Raw genomic sequence first — 13,779 nt, 5'->3', positions numbered from 1 at the left:
AATTTTATTATTTTATATTTATTCAATTAATAAATGTATAGTTAAAATTAATTAAAATTTTATTAAATCAATTTAATTATATATGACATATTATTAAAATGTATAAATTTATTTATTTATTCAAATTTATTAAATATATTAATAAATTATATAAAAATGTAAAATTCAAAACATAGAAATGGGTTTAGTAATACTAAAAAAAATAGTATAAATTTTATAAAAACCCGTTCCAATATCCTTTACAAAGTCTATTCCAAAAAACTGCTCCTAAACTGGATGAATTGTTCCAAATTGAAAGATTACCTTTTCAAATACAATTACTAATCTGTATCAAATATGTATTCCAAAGTACATATACCGTTTCTAATTCTATTACTAAAACAGTTCTACGAACGTGTTCCAAACTCAGTGAAATCTGATTTTTTTTAAGAAAAAGGAAAATACTTTTTCAAATAATTAGCATTTTTATATATTTAATAGTTAATAGGCGACAGAAATGGGAATATCCAAATCCCTCGGAAGTTTGAAACAAAATTGCATACCTCTTAATTTCTGGCGTAAGATTCTCAACAGAAACAGCTGAAGAGGGCTATCTCTCCATGTTTATAGGTACATAAGTGGTCTTACAAGATAATCTCCTTCTAAATAGTGGACCCATATTGATCTATATATACCCAAGCCAAAAGAGTAATTAATGGCCTCCATTTTCAAGCACTTTGCCATAGGGAAGCCATGTCTTCCCTTATTTGGTTAATGCTTTTGTCTTGCTCCACCTTGGTAATCAGTACAATAAATGCCTCTGATGGCAATGCCCCACAAGACAAAAGCATATTCATACTAGCTGGACAAAGTAATATGGCAGGCCGAGGAGGAATCCATGCAGGCGTCTGGGATGGATATGTCCCTCCTGAATGCCATTCAAGTCCAAAAGTACTCCGACTCAATTCCAAGCATAAATGGGAAGAGGCCCGGCCGCCTCTCCACCGCGACATAGATTACCTAAAAGCTTGCGGCATAGGGCCAGGGCTGGCATTTGCCAATTCTGTTCTACAGAAGAACATAAGCATTGGGGACATTGGCTTGGTCCCTTGTGCCGTTGGAGGAACACAGATAAGTGAGTGGAGGCGTGGCAGCCCACTCTATAAACAACTCCTGTCGCGGGCTCATGCAGCATTGCACGATGGAGGAATAATTCAGGCTATTCTATGGTACCAAGGCGAAAGTGACACACAGAGTCAAGAGGATGCTAAATTATACAAGATGAGGTTGGCAAAGTTCTTTACCGACATTCGATCTGATATGAAGTTGCCTGAGCTACCTGTGATCCTGGTATGATAGTAACTTGCCAAATTTTCGATTTGTTGTTGTTTCTGCCGGATAGAACTCTTCAATACAAATTGTATCGTACTTGATAAATTTACCTTGCAATCATAAAAATTACATCATCTATTAATTTAAACAAATATTTTATGCACATTGTATATATGTTAAATTAACAAGACGAGTAGGTATATGCACTAAATTCAACCCTTTGTTTCTAACATTGTCTTCTTTCCTTGGTACAGGTGGCGTTGGCATCAGCAGAAGGGCCTTATATAGATGAAGTAAGAAAAGCTCAGTTGGGACTGGACCTTCGAAATGTAAAGTGTGTTGATGCAAAGGGAATGGAAATTGGGAATGACGGGTTGCATCTTAGCACGGAAGGCGAAGTCAAGGTTGGGCAAATGATGGCTGATGCCTTTACCCAATTTATGGCCTGATATTCTTCATATGGGCTTCATTCTCAGATGGTTTAGTTGGATATTTTGAACATAATACATATGTATGTATTAAATATTTGCTGAATACAATATTCTTATTGGCTCCAAATAACTATCTTACGTGTGATCAATTACATAAGAAAATACAAATATATTTGAAATTTGAACCTAGGGCTACAAGATGAGCCGAGCCGGCTCGCGACATAGGGGTGCAAGATGAGGCGACCCGACTCACATTCGAGATTGAGTCGAGCCTGTTTGAGCTTGAGCCCTTGGTGAGCTCGAGCTCTTGATTCTTTATGTTCATGAGCACGGGAATCACATCTTTTTTTTTAGTTTTTCATTTATAAATATTATTTAAGTACATATTCAATATTATATTCAAAATTCACTATAAATTAGAATTATTACTCGATATATCTCATATTTTAATTTTATAAAATAATAAAATACAATATTTTGAGTTATTTGTTTAAAAACAAGTTTAAGCAATAATTTAGTAAGTTTTTATATTCTTTCTTACTACCTCAATGGAAGTAGTTTGTGAATCCTGTGTCTATTGGGAATCGTATATGGATTGCTTGGGATGACACTATTTTTGATATTAATGTGATTGAGTTAGGTGATCAATTTGTACACTGTCGTGTAACTATTAGAGCACTCATACGAATGTAATTATTACTGTTGTGCATGGTGCCACTGAAATTGCTCAACAGCGTGAGTTGTGGCGATCACTGGGGGTGCTTGCGGGTTAATGTGTGGATGATCCATGGATAGTAGGTGGAGATTTTAATGTTGTTTGTGACCTCAGTGAGGTGTGTGATAAAAATGGAACAAATCATGTTACAACAGCGAGCTAAGATACAATGAATGAAGGATGGGGATTAGTGCTCACGAGTTTTCTTTTGCAAGATAGCTCATCGACGTGCCACTCGGAGAATCTTGCAAATAAATGATGAACACGGGACCACCTACTCAGAGCCAAGAAAGGTTATTCATGAGTTTGTCTCCTTCTATCAGGCACTGTTAAGCGGAGAAAGACGAAGGCAGGTGATAGATATCCGGTATCTGAGGCCATGGGCTAGACATGTCCTCAATGAGGAGGAAGGGCTTCAGATCCTTACACCCGTCACGGCAGTTGACATCAAATAGGCAGTGTTTGACATTGCTGAAGATAAAGCACCTGGACCGGATGGGTTCTCATCGAGTTTTTATAAAGCTGCCTGGCCAATCGTGGGTCCGGAGGTTATGAAGGCAATCATGGAGTTCTTTACCACGGAAAAATTGCGGAAACAAATCAACACCACACTTCTGGCATTTATCCCTAAGGTACATGCCCCTATGATGGTCACAGATTTTCGCCCTATTTCGTGTTGTAATATTTTATATAAGATTATTGCCAAACTTATTATACAAAACTTGAGTAGGGTGTTGGATAAGTTGATAAGCCCTTGTCAGGCTTCCTTTATTCCTGGTCGAAGTATTGGAGACAATATACTGTTACCACAAGAAATATTTACAGGCTACAATCAAGCGCGCCTACATCCTAGATGTGCACTGAAAGTGGTTATTCGAAAAGCTTATGACACGGTAGAATGGGATTTTCTAATTGCAGTGTTACACTTGTTTGGATTCCCGACTACGTTCATTAGGTGGATAGAGGAGTGTGTCACGACACTCTCGTTTTCCATCGGTCTGAATGGGAAACCTCATGGTTTCTTTACGGGATCGAGAGGGCTACGGCAGGGGGACTTTTTATCGCCATATCTGTTCGTTCTCGTAATGGAGGTTCTGCATTTAATTATTCTGCAGATGATTGATGAGGACATGTGTTTTTCTTTTTATTTGAAATGTGGGCCTTCTTGATTATTTCAGCTTGGATTTGCAGATGATCTGATGCTGCTCTGCAAATCTGATATGGACTCTATAGGGGTCTTTAAGCAGGGGCTGGACCTATTCGCCTCCTGGTCAGGTCTCCGACTTAATGTGCATAAGAGTCATCTTATCATTTGTCGATTTGCACAGGCAGCTGTTAGAGATGCTCGGCTTCCAAGAAGGGCATCTTCCGATGAGGTACTTGGGACTTCCTCTACTTTCCTCTAAATTATCTATAACAGACTTCCAGCCTTTATTATTGAAAATTGATCAACGTATTAAAGGTTGGGAAGGAATGAGATTATCGTATGCTGGGAGGGTACAGATTCTTAAATCTGTCCTTATGGCGTTAATTATATATTGGGCTTCTGCATTCATCTTACCTAAAGGTGTTTTGAGGGAGATTGAAAAGCGTTTGATAGCTTTTCTGTGAAAGGGCACAAGGACCAGTGGATATGCCAAAGTAGCATGGAGGGATGTCTGTAGGATTGCATTGGAGGGGGGTTAGGGCCTACGGGACATCGCTACTTTAAACCTTGCCTTGATGAGCAAGAAGTTGTGTGATGTTATTCGATGTGATGTGGAGCATCAATTTGGGTAGAATTGTTATATAACGGGCGGCTACGTGATAAATCTGTATGGACGGTCACTGACAATGGGGGTTCGTGGGGCTAGAGGAAACTCCTTCGTCTACGCCCCTTTCTTCGAACGATGGTGGACTATCTGATTAGTGATGGAAATTTATTTTATTTGTGGCATGATCCATGGTATCACCTTGGTCCCCTTATTGAGAGATTCTCACAGGGTCCACGTCTGCTTAGGTTTCGGACGGCGAACAAGCTCAACAGTGTTATTATAGAGGGGCAATGGCATTGGCCTCTCATTATGGACATTGAGTGCTTGGAGACTTTGCATACATTGCCAATTATTCATGACATGATGGATCGTATTATTGGCGATTTGAGATGGGACGACCTACAGTTGCATCTCTTTACAGGCTAGTGGACCCACCGGGACCCAAGGTAGGTTGGTCTTGACTACTCTCGGGTTCTCTGAAGAACCCCAGGCATAATTTCATCCTATGGTTTGCAATTTGGGGAAACTATCCACAACTGATAAACCATGGCTATCATATCTAGGCGCCTGTATATTATATGATGAGGGCACAATGGTGACACATACTCATCTATTTTTTCGATACCGTTATGCCAGAAGATGCCTGACAGCGATTCGGCGGATTGTTCGATTTGAATGGCCTAATAGAGAGTGGTCATGGGACGTTGAGTGGCAAGAAAATGGAGAGGAAAATATATCATTATTATGGCTTATCGTGCACTCCTTGCTGCTTTCATTTACCACATTTGGAGGGAACGAAATTTGAGATACTTTGAGCATACGGAGCGACCACCAAATATCATAGCCACCATTATTGTGGAACATATAAGGCAGAGGATTATCAGTGTTAATTTATCTCGTTCTGTTAGTTTATGTGCGTTATATAGATTATGGCGTATCTCTTGGCCTGTCGAGAGAGAAAGCACCAGTTGAGCATTGTTGTACTATACGACCTTGTTTTATTAATGAAACTTAAATTTACCCAAAAAAAAGTTTTGATATTCTTTTTGTAAATAAATATTTAAAATTCATCATAAATTAGAATTATTAGCTAATATCATATTTTAGTTTTAGATGATTTAAAGATGGTAGTTTAGTTTGTATAATCTAAAAATAAGCTTCGTCAATAATTTTGTGCATTTGATAATTTTTTTTGTAAATAAGTATTTAATGTGGAGCATATGAAATTAACATTAAAATTTCAATATCCACTACAAAAAAATGCATTTATTTCAAATTCTCCATATATTAGAGTTGTTAGTCAATATTTCATGTTTTAAATGATATTAAAATATGATATTTTTGCTTATATTATCTGAAAACACGCTTAATAAGTAATTTAGTATGTTTTGATATTTTTTTTGTTAATGAATATTTAATATAATGCATATGAATTGTATTGTTACAATTTCAATATCGATTACAATAAAATGCAATTAATTAATTTAGACCAATTTGCCAAATATTAAACAATATGCACATCAATAAATTTTTTACATAATAATTAAAAAATTAAAAAATTGGAATAATATTCCCAATATATACTAACACTTTTACATAATAATGTACATATTCACAAAATTAATTTAGACAAATTTCCGCAATAATAATATTTTTACATATTAATAAAAAAAAATTAAAAAAATTAGAACAATATTCCCAGTATATACTAATATTTTTTTTCGTAATAATGTAAATAAACTAATTTTTCCAATATTATCATTTTTACATAATAATAAAAAAAATAGTATTTTCTTTTTCATTAACATATTAATGTCAATAATCCAAAAATTTAGACTAATACTTTTATATAATTTGTGTAGATAATGTCTAGTGGTACGCTGTCTCTACCGCGTGGTCTAGGGCGTGGTCGTGGTCGTGGCCCACCACTACCACCAGTACTGTCAAATGCTTTTCAGGTTGGGGAAGCATCCCTTCGTTCACCCACACCACCGATACGCCCTCACCGTCCCCCGTTCCGCAGACTCTAGATGATACATCTGGAGTTGCATATATGATTGTGGAAGATCAGTTACAGGAGCCTGCCACATCGACAGCTGCTCCACCTTACCACCACCATCAGTACCCCCACCATTAGCGCAACAGTATATCAGCCTCGATGACGCGAGGTAAGTTTGTGTACCTAATTTTTTTATTATTAACTATTTTATCTTGAAAATATTAAATATTTAATATCAAATTAATTTAAAGTCTGGCCGAAGGTTCCACGAGTGCATCAATGCCGTCGTGCGGGGACATTTTCCCTACCCATGGCCGTGTCTGAGGCAGGTGCCGCCATAGCATTTCTCGTTCGAGAGCATGAAGGTAATTAATTTTAAACTAATTTAGTTTTATCTAATATATAATCTAATTGTTTAATTTATTCACTAATGTAATTTGTTTAATCTGATTACTGCAGATGACCTACTGGTGGGACTATGACGATGAGTCCACGTTCCGGGTCTTCCACATGTGAGCCGAAAAGTACATTCGGAAGACCTTTCCATCGCTGGTCCAGCCTGGTCAGGCCTATATAGCTGGCCGACAAGGTCTATCTCCAGCTCCAAGCGTATTGGGCCACCAAGGACTTCCCACAGGAGTCCTTAAAGAATAAGGCGAACCGGGCAGCGAACCCTACAACATCCTCGATAGTGTACCGAAGGGGGTCTTCCTCAATCGTCATGCACAAGAGGAAGTTGGTGAGTAATAATAATTTATGTCTGTTAAATCATTATCTTTATATATGATGCAAATTAACTGTCTTTTTCTTATACAGGAGACAAAGCTCGGACTACCCTCTAAATAAATGGAATTATTCAAGCGCTGCTACAAGAAGAAAGAGGACGGGGGTTGGAGCGAGCCGAGAGTAGCGGAGGTGGCGGTAAGTAGCTAATTTATTGATATTATTATTTTTCTTAATAATTAATTCTACATTTAACAAAAGTACTAACAATTTTATTTGGTTTGCAGGAGACGTTCTAGAAGATGGTGGAGGATCATTAGCCTCAGCCCATGGCCGACGACCTCGATGCCCCCACCGAATTCGAGGCTTTGGTGGAGATGACGGAGCAATAGATGTGGTTGGCTGCAGTAGGGGCCAAGAACAAGAGCTGAATGTTCGGCCTTAGTTTTGAGGCCCACGTCTCCAGCCGCACATTCATATCACCTCGCCATCGACACCGCCACCAACAAACCCGGTCATGGAAGACCATATCGGCTGCCTTGAGACCATGATAGACATGATGAGGGAGATGCGGGCCTCCTCGTCGACTGCAGCACTGCCTCCGACAAATCCCACGGCCGAGAATCAGGATGCTGACGAGGAGCGTTTAGATTAGGTTTTACATTTTTTTTTATTTTTATAATTAAAAACTTTTTCATATTAATATAATTTTTTTAATTATTCATGTTTCAGAATGTTATTAAATTTTATTATTTTATATTTATTCAATTAATAAATGTATAGATAAAATTAATTAAAATTTCATTAAATCAATTTAATTATATATGAAAGATTATTAAAATGTATAAATTTATTTATTTATTCAAATTTATTAAATATATTAATAAATTATAAAAAATTATAAAATTCAAAACTTAAAAATGGGTTTAGTAATGCTAAAAAAATATTATAAATTTTATAAAAACCTGTTCCAATATCCTTTACAAAGTCTGTCCAAAAAAAGTGCTCCTAAATTGGATGAATTATTCCAAATTAATAGATTACCTTTTCAAATAATCAGTATTAAATATATATTCCAAAGTACATATACCGTTTCAAATTCTATTACTAAAACAGTTCAAGAAGCATATTCCAAGTTCAATAACCCATGTTCCAAACACCATTCCTAAATCGATCCCAATTAAAAAACAGTTCTAAAATTAAATCACGAGTATTATAAATACTGTTCCAAAATTTTACCTAAAAAATAAATTACCTGCTCCAGAACCGTCCCTAATTGTTCCAATTCCTAAATTAAAATTTTTTTGGACAAAATCGACATTAGGAACGGTTTACAATAATCGGTACAAATACCACCCCAAGTTGGAACGGTTTACAATAATCGGTACAAATACCATCCCAAGTTAGAACGATTTTCCGTAAATCGTTCTTAAACTTTTGTAACGCCAATTGTAAGAAAGGATTTCAACCCGTTCCAAAGTTCGCTCCAAATAAGTTCTGTGTTCTTGTAACCATTCCAAAAAAAGAAAGAAAAAAACCATTTCAAAACCCGCCCCAAATCCCGCCTTCTTTTGCAGTGACTATTAGATTTCACACATATTTATAGAGGCAAAATTAACAAGTCATATAAGTTATAAATTTATTCTGTTAATTTGTTGAAGTCTTGTATATATATAAGAGTTAAAAAATTGATATTTTTCATATATAGACGCATTAATTCTTCAATATGATTAATTAGTAGGAGGTACTAATTTATTTACATTCTTACCTCTAAACATCTTGTTAGGCATAGCTCAGCCAAATCTGATTTTCTTTTCAGAAAAAGGAAAAGTAGTTTTTCAAATAATTAGCATTTTTCTATATTTAATAGTTAATAGGCGACAGAAATGGGAATATCCAAATCCGTCGGAAGTTTGAAACAAAATTGCATACCTCTTAATTTCTGGCGTAAGATTCTCAAACAGAAACAGCTGAAGAGGGCTATCTCTCCATGTTTATAGGTACATAAGTGGTCTTCCAAGATAATCTCCTTCTAAATAGTGGACCCATATTGATCTATATATACCCCAGCCAAAAGGGTAATTAATGGCCTCCATTTTCAAGCACTTTGCCATAGGGAAGCCATGTCTTCCCTTATTTGGTTAATGCTTTTGTCTTGCTCCACCTTGGTGATCAGTACTAAAAATGCCTCTGATGGCAATACCCGACAAGGCAAAAGCATATTCATACTAGCAGGACAAAGTAATATGGCGGGCCGAGGAGGAATCCATGCAGGCGTCTGGGATGGATATATCCCTCCTGAATGCCAATCAAGTCCAAAAGTACTCAGGCTCAATTCCGAGCATAAATGGGAAGAGGCCCGGCCGCCTCTCCACCGCGACATAGATTACCTAAAAGCTTGCGGTATAGGGCCAGGGCTGGCGTTTGCCAATTCTGTTCTACAGAAGAATATAAGCATTGGGGACATCGGCTTGGTCCCTTGTGCCATTGGAGGAACACAGATAAGCGAGTGGAGGCGTGGCAGCCCACTCTATAAACAACTCCTGTCGCGGGCTCATGCAGCATTGCACGATGGAGGAATAATTCGGGCTATTCTATGGTACCAAGGTGAAAGTGACACACGGAGTCAAGAGGATGCTAAATTATACAAGATGAGGTTGGCAAAGTTCTTTACCGACATTCGATCTGATATGAAGTTGCCTGAGCTGCCTGTGATCCTGGTATGATAGTAACTTGCCAAATTTTCGATTTGTTGTTGTTTTTTCCGGATAGAACTCTTTATTACAAATTGTGTCGTACTTGATAAATTTACCTCGCAATCATAAAAATGACGTCATCTATGATTTAAATAAATATTTTATGCACATTGTATATATGTTAAATTAACAAGACGCATACGAATATACACTAAATTCAATCCTTTATTTCTAAGTTTGTTTGTTTTTTTGGTACAGGTGGCGTTGGCATCAGCAGAAGGGCCTTATATAGATGAAGTAAGGAAAGCTCAGTTGGGATTGGACCTTCCAAATGTAAAATGTGTTGATGCAAAGGGAATGGAAATTGGAAATGACGGGTTGCATCTTAGCACGGAAGGCGAAGTCAAGGTTGGGAAAATGATGGCTGATGCCTTTACCCAATTTATGGCATGATATTCTTCATATGGGCTTCACTCTCAGATGGTTTAGTTGGAAATTATGATCATAATACATATGTATGTATTGAATATTTGCTGAATATAATATTTTTATTGGCTCCAAATAACTATCTTACGTGTCTTCAATTACATAACAAATTACAAATATATTTGAAATTTAAACCTAGGGCTACAAGATGAGCCGAGCTGGCTCGCGACCTAGGAGTGCAAGATGAGGCGACCCGGCTCACATTCGAGCTCGAGTGAAGCTTGTTTGAGCTTGAGCCCTTGGTGAGCTCGACTCTTGATTCTTTATGTTCATGAGCTCGGGAATCACATCTTTCTTTTAGTTTTTTATTTATAAATATTATTTAAGCACATATTCAAAAGTCACTATATATTAGAATTATTACTCAATATATCTCATATTTTAATTTTATTAAATAATACAATACAATATTTTTAGTTATTTGTTTAAAAACAAGCTTAAGCACACAGTTTAGTAAGTTTTGATATTCTTTTTGTAAATAATATTTAAAATTCATCATAAATTAGAATTATTAGTTAATATCATATTTTAGTTTTAGATGATTGAAAAATGGTACTTTAGTTTGTATTATCTAAAAACAAGCTTCATCAATAATTTTGTACATTTGATAACTTTTTTTGTAAATAAGTATTTAATGTAGAGCATATGAAATTAACGTTAAAATTTTAATATTGACTGCAACAAAATGCATTTATTTCAAATTCGCCATATATTAGAATTGTTAGTCAATATTTCATATTTTAGATGATATTAAAATATGATATTTTTGCTTATATTATCTAAAAACACGCTTAATAAGTAATTTAGTATGTTTTGATATTTTTTTTTGTAAATAAATATTTAACATAATGCATATGAATTGTATTGTTACAATTTCAATATCGACTACAATAAAATGCAATTAAATACTATATGTTAGAATTAGTAGTCAAAATCTCAGATTTTAATTTCAGATGATACTAAACTATGTTACTTTAGTTTATATTATCTAAAAACAAGTTTAGTCAATAATTTAGTATATTTTGATAATTATTTTGTAAATAAATATTTAATATAATGCATATAAATTTTATCGTTATAATTTATATATCCATTACAATAAAATTTATTTATTTTAAAATTCACCATATATTATAACTGTCAGTCAATATATCATATTTTAGTTTTAGATAATATTAAAATATTGTATGTTGGTTTATATTATCTATAAACAAGCTTAATAACAATTTGGTACGTTTTGTTAATTTCTTTGAAAATAACTATTTAATGTAATGATTTTTCATGGTTGTCAATTTTCTTTCATCGTATTGATTCTTCTTGTTTTTTTCTGTGAAAATTTTCTTTCTGGTTCTTATTTAAATTTTTTAATAATGTAGTTCTGATGATACAGTCGTCTGTATTTTTTTTTTTTGAATTTAGATATTTTAGATGAAAAATTAATTAAGCTCGAGCTCGAACTCGACTTATTTGCAGCGATATTTGAACCTAAAATCATTTTTAATTAGAGGTGAAGGGAAGTTGGATAAGACCTCCAAGACTTCAAATAACTAAATTTTTAAGTGTTTAAAGATGAAGGGAAATTTGATCTTTATGCCAAAATTCATGGAAAATTCAACTCAAATTTGATTATAGTGAGGATTTTTTTTCCAACCAATAGCTCACTGTAATAAAATTTAAAATTGGCAACAACTTTTTTAATTATGGACTAAAATCCTAATAATTATTATTATTTATTGTGATTAGAAATAAAATAATACAAAATCTTAGATTATTTATCACGGAACTATTTTTACCATGACTATGAGCTATAGGAAATGCTTTTGATATGGCTTTAAGTTTGACAAATACTTTAGTTACACTCAGAAAAACAATGGCCAACAACCATTACATTATCGTGGTCAATAATTATTTACTAAAGATATTTATTTAAATCAGATAATTAAATATGGTTAAATATTAAATTTCTTCTAATGACTTAGGCCTAATATATTTCTAGTTCTGTTAATTTTAGTCCTCTTGCAAACTTTATATAAGAAATTGACGGCAAAAATCATGTGCAAACTATATTTTTTAGGACTGAAACTGAGGAGTTCACATTTTTAGAACTACTAGGAAGTATCACGTACAGTGCACTTGTAAAAATATATTTTTAGATGTGAATATCAAATTTATTAGTTACTAAAAATATTAAACTCATAATATTATTAATATTTCTATTATTGAATCATTAATTAGTATATAATTACATTTTCAAACAAAAATTGATAATGATTATTCTAATTGATGAGGAAATCATTTATTGGTATTTGTAACTTACTTCTAAATTTAATTGATATATTAAATAAAAGATGTATCCGTATTAAATTGTATTGAGACGTCCTATAACTATTGTAATTTTATTTACTATCAATTTTTAAAGTTTTATTGTACATTCTTCATTAATTTTCAAATTTAAAATATTATTGCATAAAATGTAATTATTCTCACATTTTCAATGAGATTTTTTGATCCATTAATTCATATAAATTTAATTGGTATTATATAATTCTTATTCAATAGTATTTCATGTTTTTAAAAACTCAATTTTTCATGCATATACAAGATTATCTAATATTGAAAATTATATAATGAGATATTTCATTATATAATTTCAACTTAATATATAAAAATTGAGTTTAATGCAATTTATCCCTTGTGATATTGCAAATAAGCAGATATCCTCCTACGAAAAAAAAAGTAGAAATTTATCCAAATTTAAACCCAAATTGTCATTGCAATTTAAACCCAAATTGCACTTATTTTATTATTTTACCTCCATTGCGTTCTATATGGGGAAAAAGAGAAAGATACAATCTAAAAAGAATTGTCTGAATTTAATCACTTAAAATTTTCAAGAGACTTCTATAATAAAATTGATGATTTTTATTTGGAATTTTTTAATATTTATTCTTTATTATTTTTTTATGTTTGAAAGTTTGAATTAATATATATTTACATCTTACTCAACTAAATTATATATTTAGTCATTTTAAATTTTACAGTGCCCAACTAAATCAATTTTTTTAAAAATATATTTAAAATTGTTCCTAGCAAATTAATGTTAAAATTTATTTGCTTATTTATATTTTAGAATGTATTTTCTCTAAGTAATTCAGACAAATTAGGAATACTAAATACTTTTATGATTTTAGCTCATTTTCTCACTAGGAATGTTGATTACAATAATGTTGGAGAGACGTATCTTCCACTGGCTATTCTGCCGCTACTTTTGGCCGACATTGCGGTTAATGAAGTACTAATTTTTCTTTAGAAAAGAACTTTTCTACTTTGATAGAATTTGATTCTTATAACTAATTCTTGTTTAGAGATAATTACATTTACACCCTGTAACTGAAGGCTTTTTCTTAGAGATCACCCAATTTCTTTGAATAATTACACATACACCATCAGAAACGTCAAAATTATTTACACAAACCACCACTGGATTTTGAAATGTTACGCATACACTCCTCAAAAATATCAATATTATTATACAACTACCCCTACTCTTTGGTTGTTAGAGGTGGGATATGTAATTATCGAACGACAGGGGTGATATATTTGTGTAAACACAACATAAATTAGGCGGTCTAAATGTAATTATTTCTCTAATTTATTATTGAAA

The 13,779-nt window shown here is 33.4% G+C and overlaps 2 protein-coding genes across 2 annotated transcripts; both read left to right on the top strand.

The window, feature by feature from the left end:
• The first annotated feature begins 702 nt into the window (after positions 1–702).
• LOC105166343 (putative carbohydrate esterase At4g34215) lies at positions 703–1,952 on the top strand. Its single transcript, XM_011085664.3, has 2 exons — positions 703–1,329; positions 1,566–1,952. Exons 1-2 carry the CDS (start codon positions 733–735, stop codon positions 1,758–1,760), a joined length of 792 nt encoding a protein of 263 aa, XP_011083966.1. The 5' UTR covers positions 703–732; the 3' UTR covers positions 1,761–1,952.
• A 7,052-nt stretch (positions 1,953–9,004) lies between these two features.
• LOC105166342 (putative carbohydrate esterase At4g34215) lies at positions 9,005–10,194 on the top strand. The gene is made up of 2 exons (XM_011085663.3): positions 9,005–9,653; positions 9,888–10,194. The coding sequence occupies exons 1-2, from the start codon at positions 9,057–9,059 to the stop codon at positions 10,080–10,082; spliced, it is 792 nt and encodes a 263-aa protein (XP_011083965.1). The 5' UTR covers positions 9,005–9,056; the 3' UTR covers positions 10,083–10,194.
• Positions 10,195–13,779: the final 3,585 nt, after the last annotated feature.

The sequence above is a fragment of the Sesamum indicum genome, linkage group LG7, assembly GCF_026168435.1.
Source record: "Sesamum indicum cultivar Baizhima isolate 11 linkage group LG7, ASM2616843v1, whole genome shotgun sequence".
NCBI classification, from domain to species: Eukaryota; Viridiplantae; Streptophyta; class Magnoliopsida; order Lamiales; family Pedaliaceae; genus Sesamum; species Sesamum indicum.
The sequence above is the reverse complement of the archived record's forward strand: the minus strand, read 5'-3'. Positions and strand labels throughout refer to the sequence as shown.

Bases quoted from the DNA above. Each gene is read 5' to 3' on its own strand.
- LOC105166343 (XM_011085664.3), top strand. From the start codon at position 733: ATGTCTTCCCTTATTTGGTTAATGCTTTTGTCTTGCTCCACCTTGGTA. The intron at 1,330-1,565 runs GTATGATAGTAA...TCCTTGGTACAG, and splicing joins CTGAGCTACCTGTGATCCTG to GTGGCGTTGGCATCAGCAGA.
- LOC105166342 (XM_011085663.3), top strand. From the start codon at position 9,057: ATGTCTTCCCTTATTTGGTTAATGCTTTTGTCTTGCTCCACCTTGGTG. The intron at 9,654-9,887 runs GTATGATAGTAA...TTTTTGGTACAG, and splicing joins CTGAGCTGCCTGTGATCCTG to GTGGCGTTGGCATCAGCAGA.